Raw genomic sequence first — 14,362 nt, forward strand, 5'->3', positions numbered from 1 at the left:
TGTAAACTCTTGCAAACCTCTTTGATTAGCCAACCAGGCCTTAAAAATTGTGATCATTTTGGTCTTATTATTTTCACACATGCAGATTTGCAAGTTTTCAACAAAAATGTCAACACTTTCCCCATCATAAATCAAAAAATCTTGACGTCACTATCAAAATCAGATGTTGAAATGTCATGTATACACACGGGTGTTTTCCAAGCTTTGGGAGGTCCATGAATATTAACAAAAACATATCGCCTGCACATGCGCGTTTGCATTGACAGTCAAAAACGCAACAGCATTTTTGGAGCCCTATGTAATTATATAACGCCTACAAAAGAAAGGTTTTACAACTAAAACATTTGTATCCAATAGATATAAATGATTAAGATGCCATGTTAAAATGATTTTCAGATCTTGATTATTGGGACATTGATAATACATATTATTCACATGTTAATCCTCCATTTCTTGCCATTAATCATAGGTCATTTTTAAGAGTCGGTGCTACAAACCCTCTTTGTTCCAGTTTCTTACCATTAAAGAGCTGCTTTGCCAGTCTGCATAGAGGAGAAAGTATGGTGTTTAAAGGTGTAGCGTTGAAGAGATGCATGCATGCAACATTCCCCCCCTACTCCTCCTCCCATGCAAGCATTTTTCCTTGGCCGTGCAGCCAAAGGTTGACTTTATAGCGGAGAGCCATTGACTCACATGCACATGCGGGCCCATTGAGGCGTGTGTCATGTCGTGCCAATGGTCACATGGCTTCGGGATAGACATGGATCTCACTCACGTCAGCTCAGGACCTGCAAGGCTCAGCAGTGCGCCTCACTAAAGCGACTTGCAGCTCACGGAGCAGACAGCAGCACCACCGCACGTTGCGCCAAGGATGCGAGCAGGATGATCCAGTACTGAAGGAGGACGAGAGAATATGGATTTTGATGCTTCCAATATGTATCTCCCCAGCTGCACTTACTACGTCCCCGGGGCGGATTTCGCGGCTCTCCCGCACTACCTGGCCCAGGGTCAGCCCTCCTGCCCGGTGGCGTACTCGTACCAGTCATCGGCTCTTCCTCAAGTTCCGTCCGTCCGAGATGTTGCGTTCAGGGACTACGGCGTGGACGCTTCGGCCAAATGGCACCACAGCAGGGGGAGTCTACCGCACTGCTACGCCGACGACGGCTGGAGCGGGCCGAGCCCTCGCGGGGGAGACGTGCCGGGGAAAGGCTTCTCTTCTTCCGGGGCGACCACGACGGCGCCGGGGGGCTTCCACGGCGGCGGGGTGGTCAGGAACGGCGTCCTGCCGCAGGCGTTCGATCAGTTCTTCGACTCGGCGGCCTACAGCGGCCAGGAGCATCGAGTCACGCCGACTCATGACAGGCACGCCGGCGCCGTCAAGTCGAGTCCGGCGACGGTAACGGCGCCGGGGCCGGGGTCGGCGCCGGGTCCTCACGCGCCGGGCTCGGACACAGCGGAGAGTTGCAGCCCCAAATCGTCACCCGGTCTCGGCGAGGACAGGAACGCAAAGGGCGGCGGTGAGTTTGGACGAGCGGGTCACTCGGATGCCCTCATAAAAGTCGTTTTACGTGCTCTTTTACACACTCTTCAGCTTTATGGAGGGCCTGAGATTCAGACCAACAAAAAGTATTGGGATAAACGACAAGATCACGTGCTTGGGCTTGAAATTGGCCGTGAGGGCTTTCAACTCAAGGCGGATACTACAATTATACCCGTTCTCTACTTTTGGATTCTCTAATCCACAATTCATTTCATCAGGTTCACTACGAAATTAAAAAAATCTTTCACATTTTACTTTCAACTTCATGTGTATGTGATTTTTAAATATTTGACATTGACTCACTTTGTCAACAATCCCCACCTTCGCCCTGTTTGCGATTATGCCATATTTCCAAAAATAATTTTATCACATTCAGCGTCTTTTAGCACATCAGAATAATAACTTGAAAGCTTTCATCGCGGTTTTCCATTTCGATTTTTCTACCTTGATTGTCGGTAGCGACACTTCAGAGACAAGGAAAATAACCTTTTCTAATTTAAATATTTCCATACATTTGTGCAAATGACCCATTTTTCTCCGTATTTTGAAAACGCACCGAGATATTGACAATTAACTTAAACGTGAACTTTAAATCAATGTTCCCACGCATATAACAGGCAGTGTATGAAATACTCTTTCTAACCTGTAAATGTTTATCAAATAAAACTCGGCGAATTTAATTAGTATCGAATTACACATTGGTTTCATTGTTACCAATAATCAAATAATCACGTTTCCTCTACTTTTTTTGCATGACGTTGTGAACAATATGAAAAACCATCGACCACTGTGATTTAATACTCCGTTTTAATACCAAATGAACCGCTTGAATATCCAATTTACCCGAAATCTTGCTTTGTACTGCTCTCAATATTGTTTCACAATTCACATTTGAGTCTTTAGTAGTTGTTAATTAGCTACTTAAACATGGAATTACCATTTAAACTTGATCACGTTTCCCCCTGCTCTCTTCATATCAACAATATGAAAAGCAAGCGAGGCGTTTAATCCAACTTTCAAGCCTCTGCCTTTAAGAGCTGCTTATAATTTAATGAGCAATATGTGTACAAATTTACTGGATTTCTAGGGATTTAAAACGCAGCTGGCCTCACCAACATTGAGACCAAATGCAACACTTTACACGCAGGCCAGTGAAACCCAAAACGGACAAAAATGCCCTTGACTTTTATGTCTTCATAAATACTTGATCTCTAAACAGCCTTTTTAACTATTTCTTTTTATTTTGTTTTTCTATATAAGGCATTCAAATGAGAGTGTTGCATTTTTACTTGCATTTTGCTTCACGTTCACGTCTCGGTGGTGTTTGACTAACTTTGTTATGATGATCAGGTGGCCAGAAGACTCGCAAGAAGAGATGTCCGTACTCCAAATATCAAATCAGGGAGCTGGAGAGAGAATTCTTCTTCAGTGTTTACATTAACAAGGAAAAGCGGCTGCAGCTTTCCCGGATGCTCAACTTGACTGACCGGCAGGTGAAAATTTGGTTTCAGAACAGGAGAATGAAGGAGAAGAAACTCAACAGGGACCGTTTACAGTACTACACCAGCAATCCACTGCTATAAAACATGGACTATACACACACGTCAAACACCTGGACTCCATTGAGAACTCTTTCAAAGTCCACTTTTTTCCCATTCAACCTCCTATTCGCTATATTATTATAATTATTGATATTAATATTATTACGGTGACACAATTGCTCTTATGTTCTACCCTCAATTTGTACACTCACATTTACACACGTGCAGACTGGAATCGTTTTATTCAGACTTTTATTATTCTATTGTGCAAATGGTATATGTTATATATATTGCATATTATTTGATGGCTGAAAGTGAATTTGTCTTGGGGGTTGTTTTTGTTTTGTTTTTATTTTTGTGTGTGTGTTTCAGGGTTTAACTGCAGGATATATTGAGTCATTTAGCATCTACTTGACCGCTACTTCCTTTGCTTGGATTATTTAAAACTGTAAACTTCGCAGTGATATAAAACAAAAATCCCTGCCATGAAAGTAAAGCCCTTATTTTTGTTTTATATTGCAGCACGTACAGTTCATATGCAAAACGCCTGCTCTCTGGAGCTTCAGTAATAGGATCTGCTGCAGCTTTTAATTTGATATCCATTACAAAGCGCTGGCCCATTTCCTGCAGGCTGATTTCTGACCTAACATGCCTGTTAGTGAATAGGGAAGAAAATCCCCACGTTTTAGTGAGAAATTGAGGGTTTAGAATGTCACATTTGTATATTTCCAATACTTTAATGCTCTATTTTTTGTATTTATTCACCAAAGCACAATCAGTTGTGCAGTAAACAACTTCTCAATTCGTTTTTGGAGTTAAACTCCACATTTAAAAAAAATGCAAACGTCTCCCCCTTGAAGGCTTTTTAAAAAGAGCTTGAATTGGCCTGCCATAAGATAATATGGCTTCCTTATAACGTACATCCTGTGAGACTCGCAGGAATTCCGCTTTGATTGCTGCACATCCTCCCAGTTGCTCCAGTAACTTGGTCATAAAAAAGGCGGACTCGTCTGGAGCATTTGGAGTGGAGTGCAATAAAGCGTCTGAGAACCAAGGTTATTAACTGCGACTTTAAGGAGGCTTGCAAAACAAGAGGTGCTGCACCACTGAAGGCTGTGGCTCGCCTTGGTGCAACTTCAGCACGCCAGGTTTTTGCAGGAATATTCTGGATTGTTTTTCTTTCTTTCCTCCCCTTGTTGTGGTGCATTGGAAGGCCATGCCACCTTCGCCCACCGGAGGGCGCTCCACCGAGATCAATGTCATTGCCGTTTGATTCTTTCAGATTAAAGACGCAGGCTCAGGTAAGAACATGATTTGATTATGATTTGTGTTTTTGGTGTTTGCTCTTTGGAATTTGTTTTTTTTTTCCATTCACTTTCTACTTTGCACAGTGCAATGGAAGCACTCGTTGTTGCCAAGAATGTTATCGAGCAATAAAAGTATTGGGATGAAGTCAAACATTGTGGTTCGAGGTGGTGCAAAAGTTATGACCTTAATAACAACATGCAATTTGTCACTTTTGACATCAGATAGAAAAGTTTTGTGATGAACATTGAAGGAGTTTTTGGATTGTTGCTTTAAATGTGAATTGGAAGTAATACTGTGATGTTGTTTGACATTTATTTGTGAGGCAACCTGCAGGCAAATTCTGTAAAAGACTTGTAAGGATTCAAAAGAACAAAATGGAAGTGATAAAAATCAAAAGATAATCATCCATCACACATGACAGATTAACAGGGTCTGATAAAAAATAAATAATTTAGTGCTAGTGACAGTACACGCATTTGCCTTCAATGCATTCGCTCTTAAATTGACAGAATTTAAGATGCTTTAAACATTATATATATATATATATATATATATATATATATATACATATATATATATATATATATATATATATATATATATATATATATATATATATATATATATAAACACAGTTCAATTTTTAAACTCCAATAACAAGCTTTCAAAACAGGACAACGAAAATATCAATTGATGCATGTTCATCCATTTAAAAAAATATTTTCCACAAATTGTCATAATTCTTATTATATCTAAACGTACTAGTTTAATCTTTCAAATGGCTCACACTTTATATTTGAATCTAAAAAGTATTTAACGATAACAACTACAAACTAAATGTAAAATAATGAGAACAAATAAAAAACAACAACAATGTATACTATTTAATTATAACATACCATGCATTTGATCTAAATATATTAATAATTACGGTATATATTCTGTATGTATACATTTCAAAAAGGACTCGTTTGCTTGGGTCTGAGTGGATTTCATAAACGAAATGCACACAAATCGAAATGAATTTTAAGGAGAATGGAAGTTTAAGTCCAAAATTGAATCAAACGACTCAAGGTTGCTGTTTTATTTCTATAGTAAAAAAAACATTTACAAGCAGTTTATAGAATTAAAAAACAACAACGTACTAAAATAAACCCAGAAAAAAAGGAACATGTTTAAGAAAAAAAGGTTTTGACGGATATGTTAAAAGTATAATACATATTTTACCGCATTAATGAAACGAAATACATACCTTATGAGTCCTTGATGTTAACGTATTTCTAAATGTATACTTTATGTCACATTTTAACATGGATGTAATGAACATGCTGTTCATAAATATAGAGTCAATCCACATTTAATTGTTAGCATTTCTAAATGGAATCAATATTAAGCATTTTTCTTCTATTTTTATTGTAAATATGAGCAATTTTGAGTGTTTACGGATGAAGTCATGGACTTCTCCAGTGAGAGATTCATTTTCCTCCATTAAAAAAGTTATATAGCACACGTTCAATGCTGGCTGAGGCCAAATGTAGCAGTACAAGCGTCAGAAATGATAAGAGCACTTCCAAGAAGGGGTCAAGAGTCCCCCCTGGAAGGCATGGAGTACCTATTGGAAGTATGATGCACCGTGATGCACCTTTACTGCTCCCTTTTTTTTACAATGCAGTAAAAACGGCCATAAAGCAATGCATTGTACATGACTGCTTGCAGCTTTCAGCAGCCACACACTCAACTCCGCTTCAGCTCACGGTTCAAGATGCCCTCACTCAAATGATATTCTTTTTTTTACCCACAATTCCTTGTGCCTGTGCAAAGCTTCTCCCCAGTTTTGCACTTTTCCCGACTTAACCTAAAGCAAAATATACGACACGACGGGGCAAGGCTGGCCGGGCGGGGAGGAGTCTGCAGCCGCCTGCTCTTTTAATTGGCTACGCGCTTACAGCGAGAAGCGCGACTATGGCTAATTATTCCGCAATGTTTTGCACAAGAAATGTCGGCCACGAAGGGCGATCTTCATCTTAGCACAGCCATGACATGCCCCAACAACCAGGCTGCCAATCCCTTTTTCGTGGACTCTCTCATCAACGCGAGGGGCGATGCTGTCGCCTATTACCACAGCAACGGCGTGTATTTGCCACCGGAGTACGCGTACGGACTCCCCGGCGGCTCCTCGTGCTTCCCCGGGGTCGCCAAGCGCACCGAGGGCAGCGCGCCGAGTGCCGTGCCGCCATCGGCACCCTACGCCGCGGGGATGGAGACGTGGCTGGAGGCGTCACGCGCCTGCAGGCTGGAGCAGCCGCCGGGGGGGCAACACATGCAGCAGCCGCCCGGGGGGCAACACATGGAGCAGCCGTGCTCTTTCTCCGCCGCCATCAAGGAGGAGAACGCCTATTGCCTGTACGAGTCCGAGAAGTGCCCCAAAGGAGCCACGGTGGAGGACGCCTCCTTCCCCGGGACGCCGTGTCCGCCCACAGGCGGCAGCACCGTGCCGGTTCCCGGTTACTTCCGCCTGTCGCAGACTTACGCCTCCCCCAGGCTTTACCACCAAGCCCAGCCGAGCGTGAATAACTTCCCACCGCAGAGACCTCCCCGCGCGCCCCCGCAGTCCGCCGGGGCTGCTTCCTCCGGGCCGAGGGAGAGCCACGAGGAGGCGCCCGTGACCGATGCCCGCGTCCCGGGTAGGGACGAGGACAGCCGGCTGTGCTCCGATGACTCGTCGTCACCGGAGCCTGCCCACGCCTGCAGTGTGGAGTGTGAGGAAAAACCCTTAAAAGGTGAATAGTATCCTGACTCGGCCTCACGAAAGATCAATTGTTCAGGCATGCGTGGAAGAAAAGCTCTTAAGCAAATAAATTAAGGTATAACTGCAGCTTTGACTGTAAATTTTACACCTTCCGCAGTGATAGTGAGTTTTTATGCGCAAATGTTCCCAAAATGTAGTCACGTTTTTTTTAAATTATTTATTTATTTATTTTTATTGCAACGTCAAAACCAATACAAAGTCCTATTGTATTCTATTGGTCTTGTGGCTGCCCTGGAGCAGTTCCAGTAGAAAGACTTTGGTGTTTTGTGCATTAAATTCTTGATAACAACAAACGAGCAGACGTGCCTATCTCTGCAGTACTTGAAGTTTATTTGCAATTATAAAGTAACGATGACTTGTAGTTCTCGGGTGCATGTTGTAGCATGGATCTGTTGTTCCTTTCCATTCACATCAATGCAATAGTCCTTTTGTTTTTCAATCAATAATATATTATTTGCATTGAAAATATGCACTGCTAGCATTGATTTTAGTTCATCGATGTACCCTTTACCGTCAATGTATTCGGTAAAATGTATGGTAAATCACCACGATAGCAAGCATATCTGGCAAAATGACATATGTGTTTTTACATGCTCAAAGCTATCCACACCTGTTGCCTAACATGTCCATTTTCTTTGGCAGATGCTGGCAAAATGGAGAGTCCGGCCAACTGGCTGACTGCCAAGAGTGGCAGAAAGAAGCGATGTCCTTACACCAAGCACCAGACTCTGGAGCTGGAGAAGGAGTTCCTCTTTAACATGTACCTGACCAGGGAGCGGCGCCTGGAGATCAGCCGCTGCGTGCACCTCACCGACAGGCAAGTGAAAATCTGGTTCCAGAACAGAAGGATGAAACTAAAAAAAATGAGCCGGGAGAATAGGATCCGGGAGCTGTCGGGAAACTTTGCCTTTTCCTGAGACCCGGCGGATGGATTTATCTTCCACCATCTCATCCAACTGTGAGAATAAACAGGACCCTGTAGGCTAACTTATTGAACGTTATTATTTCAGCTTTTAATCGTCGTGGATGCGTATTTATATAAATGACGTTTGTAACCGTGGTCTTTGAAATGTGCAGAATGGGGCCGCAATGTACTTTATGTATAGATAGCGATCCATATGTGCATGCAAATTATACCCATTTGGTGTTACAGTGAGAGATTTAATGAGTATTTGCACATTTTTTGCAGGGCAACATAATAAAAAAACTCTCCTTCTGAATGCCAACTCTATATTTCATTGTCGCTGTATTGATGACATGCCACCCCCATATGACTGATTCATTGGCAGACGTTTGTGCACTGTGCTACACTAGTTTAGTTAAGCAGAGGAACATTCCCAACTAATGCATTTGTTAAGTAATTTCACCTTATGCTAAGTTAAACTCAATCAAATTCCCAGTGTTGAAATCCATCTAATAGTAATTCTTATGGCAGATTGTTATTTTTTTTAGTAAGCAATTACACAAGGCCATTATTATAAGAATTGTCAATAATTGAATAATTAAAATATGAATAATGTTCTGCCATGATTATAAAATTCTATTGTTATTGTTCCTATTATCAATCTGCCATTCCAGTTTTAACGGAATGATGGTGAAATTAATTTTAATTACAAATGATCCAATATTAAATTTATTATTTTACATTTTGGCTGTGATCGTGTTTCCACAAACTTCCAGAAATGTTGGCTGTTTTGTAAAAAATTCTAGATGACTGAACAAAGATATATTTTCATTGTTTTGCTGTATTGCTGAACTGTCTCATATTTTCTCATATAGGTTGTTTCTTACTCATTTTCTTTAAAAAACGGTTACATATTTTGCCAGGGTACATGTGCACAACTGACTACCGATGAAAATACGCTAAAATCCATCTTTTGTTCTTAATCTTTGCGGAACAAGTGAAACTGGTAAAATGCTTTTTGATTCGCTATGACTGTTTAAATGCATTTAATTCTTGTGGGAACTCCCAATGATACAATAGTTACATGCTTTCTTATTTTCTATTGCACAATGTTAAAATACATTTTATTCAACGAAACATCTGGAATAACACAATGTTAAAATGGATTTTAAATTAAAGTACTGTGTTACGAGTCAAAATGGATTGGCCATTATAGCAACTGAATGGAATCCAATTAATTAATGAAAAAATACAAATCATCTTTTGCAGATAGAATTCAATAGCAATAGACATTGTTGAAATGCATTTTATGGAAATTTATTTTGACCTAATGTTAAAATATATTGAGCTATAATGGCACAGTGCTAAAATGGATTTTAAATACTACTTATCACCAATGTTTTGGCAACTCCTAATGGTAAAAATATTAAATATATGTTTTATTGCACTTCCTCTAACAGTACAATGCGAAAATACATTTGTCATAGTATATGACCCTGAATGACAGAGTTGTAAAATGCATTTTAATTCCCAATGACTTCTCGTTAAAATACATCATATAGGGAAACTCACAATGACACAATGCTGTAGTGCATCCGTTATGGTTGTTTCTTATGGCACAATTTAAAAACTCCTTTGAATTCCTAACGACTGTTATTACAAAATATTCGAATGATATTCATTCAAAATGACACAACGAGAATGATACCTGTATATTCTCAATGACACCATATTAAAATGCATTTTAATTTCCAATGATGACTCCCCACGGTTAACGTTGACGATAACTCCCACAGTGTTAAAATAAATCTCATTTGCATTAAGCCAATGTTAAGTGCATCCACCGTGAATCCCAAAGACGCTCATTTTATGTCGCAATGCATCATTTTCCAGTGATTTCCAACACCACAGAAGAGGAGAAGCAGGGCTGTGCAGTGGTTTAGGTAGTCTCATGTTGTTGGGCTATATCTGACTTTCGTCCCACAACACGAAACTGCCTTGATTACCTCAGTTAAAAAGTCGTCGCAAATTGTGAAAAATGACTCTTTACATTAAAAGAATCTGTATATATTAATAATTTGGCAGCAAGCAAATAAAACGCATTCATCCCACCAGCACCACATTGTGTTTTATTATTGTAAGAATGACACAGCACTCTTTTTTTTAAATTCACGCCTGCAATTAAAGACTTAAGATAGAAGATTTGAACGAGCATTATTTGCAAAGAATAAGGTTCGATCCAGGATTCAGGCTAGGGAAGAAAGCTCAGACAAGGCCTCGGTTATGATCATTGCAGTCTGCCGGTTGCCTCGCCTTAGGAAACGCCGGATGCGTCTGCTTTGCGCCTGAGAAAAGAGACAAAGGACCCGCTTTATTGGGGGATATTTAGCTTAGACAGCCAGGTTGTAACCTTAAGAAAAACAACCCCAATTGCCCGTGATAAAAGAGGCCGTTATGGCACCCCCCAAAAAAGCTCGCTCTACTTTCTGGATGGGTCCAAAGAGAGCCACAAGCCCCGACGTGAGCGATGGGCATCCTGGAAAGTGGCCCTGCACCGACGTGTTTTGCTATCGTAAATCCAAACGAGCCTTTTAAAAATACACAGGAGCTGCCTTTAATAGAATTAGAACATTGATTAGTTGTGTGTGGGGAGGGGGGTGGGCGATCTCTCTTAAAAATAGCACATTTAAAAACACCAATGAAATTTTACTGCGTCTATTGTTACATTGGCCTTCTTTGAAAATGTCTCATAGTGTCATAAATGATTGCTTTTATTTGTATATTTTTCCGGTTGAAAAACGCTATGAATTTTTTTTTGAAGTCATTTCCTCGCATGCCTTTTAAATACGTCCAAGTGTTAACCGAGGTCAATTAATAACCCTATTAGATGTTAATAAACTCCTATTTATTTCCAACGCATGCCGTCTCACTAGGAAGCCTCGGGTATTACAAGGGTGTTCTATTAATAAATAAAGATCTCTTGACTAAAATCATAAGGTTTATTGCTTATAAAAAGTGGCTGCTACTAGCACGGGAAGTTCCAATAAAGAGCAGGGAATTTGCTTTTAAAATATGGTGGTGAAAAGGCTGGCTATGGAGTTGAGCAGCAACAGCCCAGCAAAACGCAGCAGCAGCAGCGGCAGGCTGATTTATTATTTATTGTTCTGTCCCACGGTCACGTGTTTGGGGCGCCCTATCCTTGCGTGGACAATGTTCACCGCGTCCAACTTGCATTGAGCGGCCGGGCTGGTGCACGACGAGGCGCAATATCCCGCAATGACACGCCGTTTGCGCCACTCGCTTGGATTATAAATCGGGATCTATCTCCTGGAAGCCCGCATCTTTTCCTTTCGCCTTTCTCTATCCCCTCTTTTTTTTCTTTTATCTTTTTTTTCCCTTTTTTTGGTCGTTGCCATGTCGACGCTTAGCTACTACGCGGACGCCGGTGTGGTCCCCGAGCTGCAGGAGGACGTCGTTCCGGCGAGGTTCCCGTCATCTGCAGGGGTGGAGCAGGCGATGCTCGCCGAATATGGCGGACAGGAAGCTTGCCCTTTGCAGAAATCGCCCCTTTTCGGCGCCTCGTGGGGTCCCATCGCGGCCAACAACAGCAGCAGCAGCACCCCCACTTACATCCATCATCACCACTACAGCGGCAGCGCGGATGGCGACGGCATGTTCGGCCGTTCCTGGGCCTTGGATCCCGTTTCGGCGCCTCTGTGCCTGACCGGACTGCCGTCGACGGCCGCCATGCATTACGACATCAAACCGGAGCCCCTGGTGGGGAGTGGCGAGTGCACAACTTTGGAGACGCACACCCCACTTTTGTCCGACCCCGAGAGCGCCGCGGCCCTGCAAGCGGAGGTCCCCTGCGAGGGCACGTCCACGTCCAAGCCGCCTGTGGAAAGCCCTTCGTCCGGCCAGAGGAGGGAGGTGGATGCCAGTAAGACACACATATATATACTACTTTTCGGGCTCCTTTTTTAGTACTTCTCAAGTGCAATTTCAGTCCAAATGCATATTTCCCCCACTGGAACAATGAAACGTTTTAGTGCATTGCTCATAAATAACGTTTTCAAGCTGCTCGACTGTGCATTTCTTATTTCATTTCCTGTAAACCCCATCACCCCAAAAAGGGCTAGATATCCATCAAGGAAATAATGTAAAGGCACTAGTCTGAGCCAGTGTTAAAATACATTTGAATTTCCAAGCACACCGAGATCCCAGACACAATGCAGCGTTGACACAAATAAAAGCACTTGCCTTGCATTCCTCATCCTTATTGCACTGGGGTTCCCAAACTTGGGCAGGGGGCTTTAATGGAACCGTTTCCATTTTGGATTGGGTCCAGGAGACTTAAATGGAACATTTTTTGTTTTGTACTGGGTCCTAAAAATTATTTCGCCCCCTTTTTTTCTTTCTTCCTTTCTATCTTTTCCTCATTTTTTCTTTATTTTTTCCCTCTTTCTCTCTCTCTCTCTCTCTCTCTCTCTCTCTCTCTCTCTCTCTCTCTCTCTCTCTCTCTCTCTCTCTCTCTCTCTCTCTCTCTCTCTCTCTCTCTCTCTCTCTCTCTCTCTCTCTCTCCCCCCTCTGTCTCTCTCTGTTTCTCTCTCTCTCCATTTCTCTCTTTATACCTCTTTCTCTCGTTTATCTCTTTCTCTCTTTTTGGGGGAACTATCCAAGGCCCATTCTTATTATTTAGAACCAACATTTTTACAATTGATTTATATTTATGTTACAATAACTTCCTGTTTCTATACACTGTATAGAAACATAAATTTATTCCAACCATAGTTCTATGTAGTATACAGAATTGTAGATCTTATGTAGACTACCTTTCCAAATAACCAAAATGACCCCTTTAAGAACCCTTGTGGTGTACAATTGTATCATCTTCAAAGCATCGATATTTTTCAGGTCTAACACTTTGTAGCATTAATATGCTATAACAAGTCCGAATAGGAAGCAAAAGCAAGAGCAATTTCATTTTTTTTCTTAGTAAGACATTTTTGTTCACATTTATATATATATATATATATATATATATATATATATATATATATATATATATATATATATATATATGTATATATATATATATATATATATATATATATATATATATGTGTGTGTGTATGTGTGTGTGTATATATTTATATATATATATACACACACACAGACACACACTAATACACACGCGCACCCCCCACCCCCCCCCACACACGTATTAAAAAATACAAAATTTTATTTTACTGCAAGAAATAATATATCAGTTTGAAAAAATATTTGTATTATAATTAAAAATACACTTATACACAACATGTATCTACAAAGCTATACATTTCCAGAGACTGTACAATTTCTGACCAAACCAATGTTATTTTAAGTTATTTATATTTGTTTGTTTTTCCACATGATCGTATTTATTTAAAAAACAAATGAAACGTGTATATATATAATTGACGATTTGTTGTACTTTTGTGCAGGCAACCCGTCGTCTAACTGGCTTCACGCGAAGCCCACCAGAAAGAAGCGCTGCCCATACACAAAGCACCAAATCCTGGAACTGGAGAAGGAATTTCTGTACAACATGTATCTTCCTCGGGACCGCAGATACGAGGTGGCCAGATTGCTCAATCTGACTGAGAGACAAGTGAAAATCTGGTTCCAGAATCGCAGGATGAAAATGAAGAAAGACAACAAAGACCGGCGGAGAGACAGTTAAGTGCCACAATAATACTGATGCAAGCTGCGAGAAGGTTGGGTGGGATGGGGACCCTGGGGGGGGAGGCCTGCCCTTGTTATTCTCAACTGTTACACATGTTGTTGTCTAGTTTGTGTTGTTCAATAATGTTGGGTGTTTATTTCGTCTATCTCAAGTGTGTTTGGTAAGCTTAGACAATATGTTGTTGTTTTTTTCCAAATGCATGAAATAATCCTCGACTACCTGAATGTCTTTCAGCTACCTATTTGCGATGTTTACATTAATTATTTTTATTTTTTTAGGTGTACTTTAGGTGTCATCTTATTGTAAAAGCAAAATGCACATTTAAAATAAATCGTCGTAGGTTGTTTTTTTAACAGTAGGGAAATGTCAGGATTTTGTATCATTTTCTTATGCTTAATGTAATGCATTTTTAGAAAATGTTCAATAGTCAACCAAAATTGACCGCTCTTATGATGTATTGTTCTGTTCGCCCAAAGACGTATTTTAATGATTTCAATAAATCATTACGTGACTGAACTGAGAAAAATAATGTATT

The 14,362-nt window shown here is 40.9% G+C and overlaps 3 protein-coding genes across 3 annotated transcripts; all 3 read left to right on the plus strand.

The window, feature by feature from the left end:
* Window positions 1–913: 913 nt before the first annotated feature.
* hoxa11b (homeobox A11b) lies at window positions 914–3,123 on the plus strand. Its single transcript, XM_077599085.1, has 2 exons — window positions 914–1,517; window positions 2,891–3,123. Exons 1-2 carry the CDS (start codon window positions 914–916, stop codon window positions 3,121–3,123), a joined length of 837 nt encoding a protein of 278 aa, XP_077455211.1.
* A 3,092-nt stretch (window positions 3,124–6,215) lies between these two features.
* hoxa10b (homeobox A10b) lies at window positions 6,216–8,599 on the plus strand. Its single transcript, XM_077598825.1, has 2 exons — window positions 6,216–7,169; window positions 7,841–8,599. The coding sequence occupies exons 1-2, from the start codon at window positions 6,386–6,388 to the stop codon at window positions 8,113–8,115; spliced, it is 1,059 nt and encodes a 352-aa protein (XP_077454951.1). The 5' UTR covers window positions 6,216–6,385; the 3' UTR covers window positions 8,116–8,599.
* Window positions 8,600–11,349: 2,750 nt separating this feature from the next.
* On the plus strand, window positions 11,350–13,825 carry hoxa9b (homeobox A9b). The gene is made up of 2 exons (XM_077599023.1): window positions 11,350–12,042; window positions 13,586–13,825. Exons 1-2 carry the CDS (start codon window positions 11,517–11,519, stop codon window positions 13,822–13,824), a joined length of 765 nt encoding a protein of 254 aa, XP_077455149.1. The 5' UTR covers window positions 11,350–11,516; the 3' UTR covers window position 13,825.
* The last annotated feature ends 537 nt before the right edge of the window (window positions 13,826–14,362 follow it).

Source organism: Stigmatopora argus, chromosome 4 (assembly GCF_051989625.1).
Source record: "Stigmatopora argus isolate UIUO_Sarg chromosome 4, RoL_Sarg_1.0, whole genome shotgun sequence".
Taxonomy (NCBI): domain Eukaryota; kingdom Metazoa; phylum Chordata; class Actinopteri; order Syngnathiformes; family Syngnathidae; genus Stigmatopora; species Stigmatopora argus.

Coding starts and splice junctions, on each gene's coding strand:
- hoxa11b (XM_077599085.1), top strand. CDS start 914: ATGGATTTTGATGCTTCCAATATGTATCTCCCCAGCTGCACTTACTAC. Junction 1,518..2,890: donor CAGGAACGCAAAGGGCGGCG/GTGAGTTTGGAC, acceptor TATGATGATCAG/GTGGCCAGAAGACTCGCAAG.
- hoxa10b (XM_077598825.1), top strand. CDS start 6,386: ATGTCGGCCACGAAGGGCGATCTTCATCTTAGCACAGCCATGACATGC. Junction 7,170..7,840: donor TGAGGAAAAACCCTTAAAAG/GTGAATAGTATC, acceptor TTTCTTTGGCAG/ATGCTGGCAAAATGGAGAGT.
- hoxa9b (XM_077599023.1), top strand. CDS start 11,517: ATGTCGACGCTTAGCTACTACGCGGACGCCGGTGTGGTCCCCGAGCTG. Junction 12,043..13,585: donor GAGGAGGGAGGTGGATGCCA/GTAAGACACACA, acceptor ACTTTTGTGCAG/GCAACCCGTCGTCTAACTGG.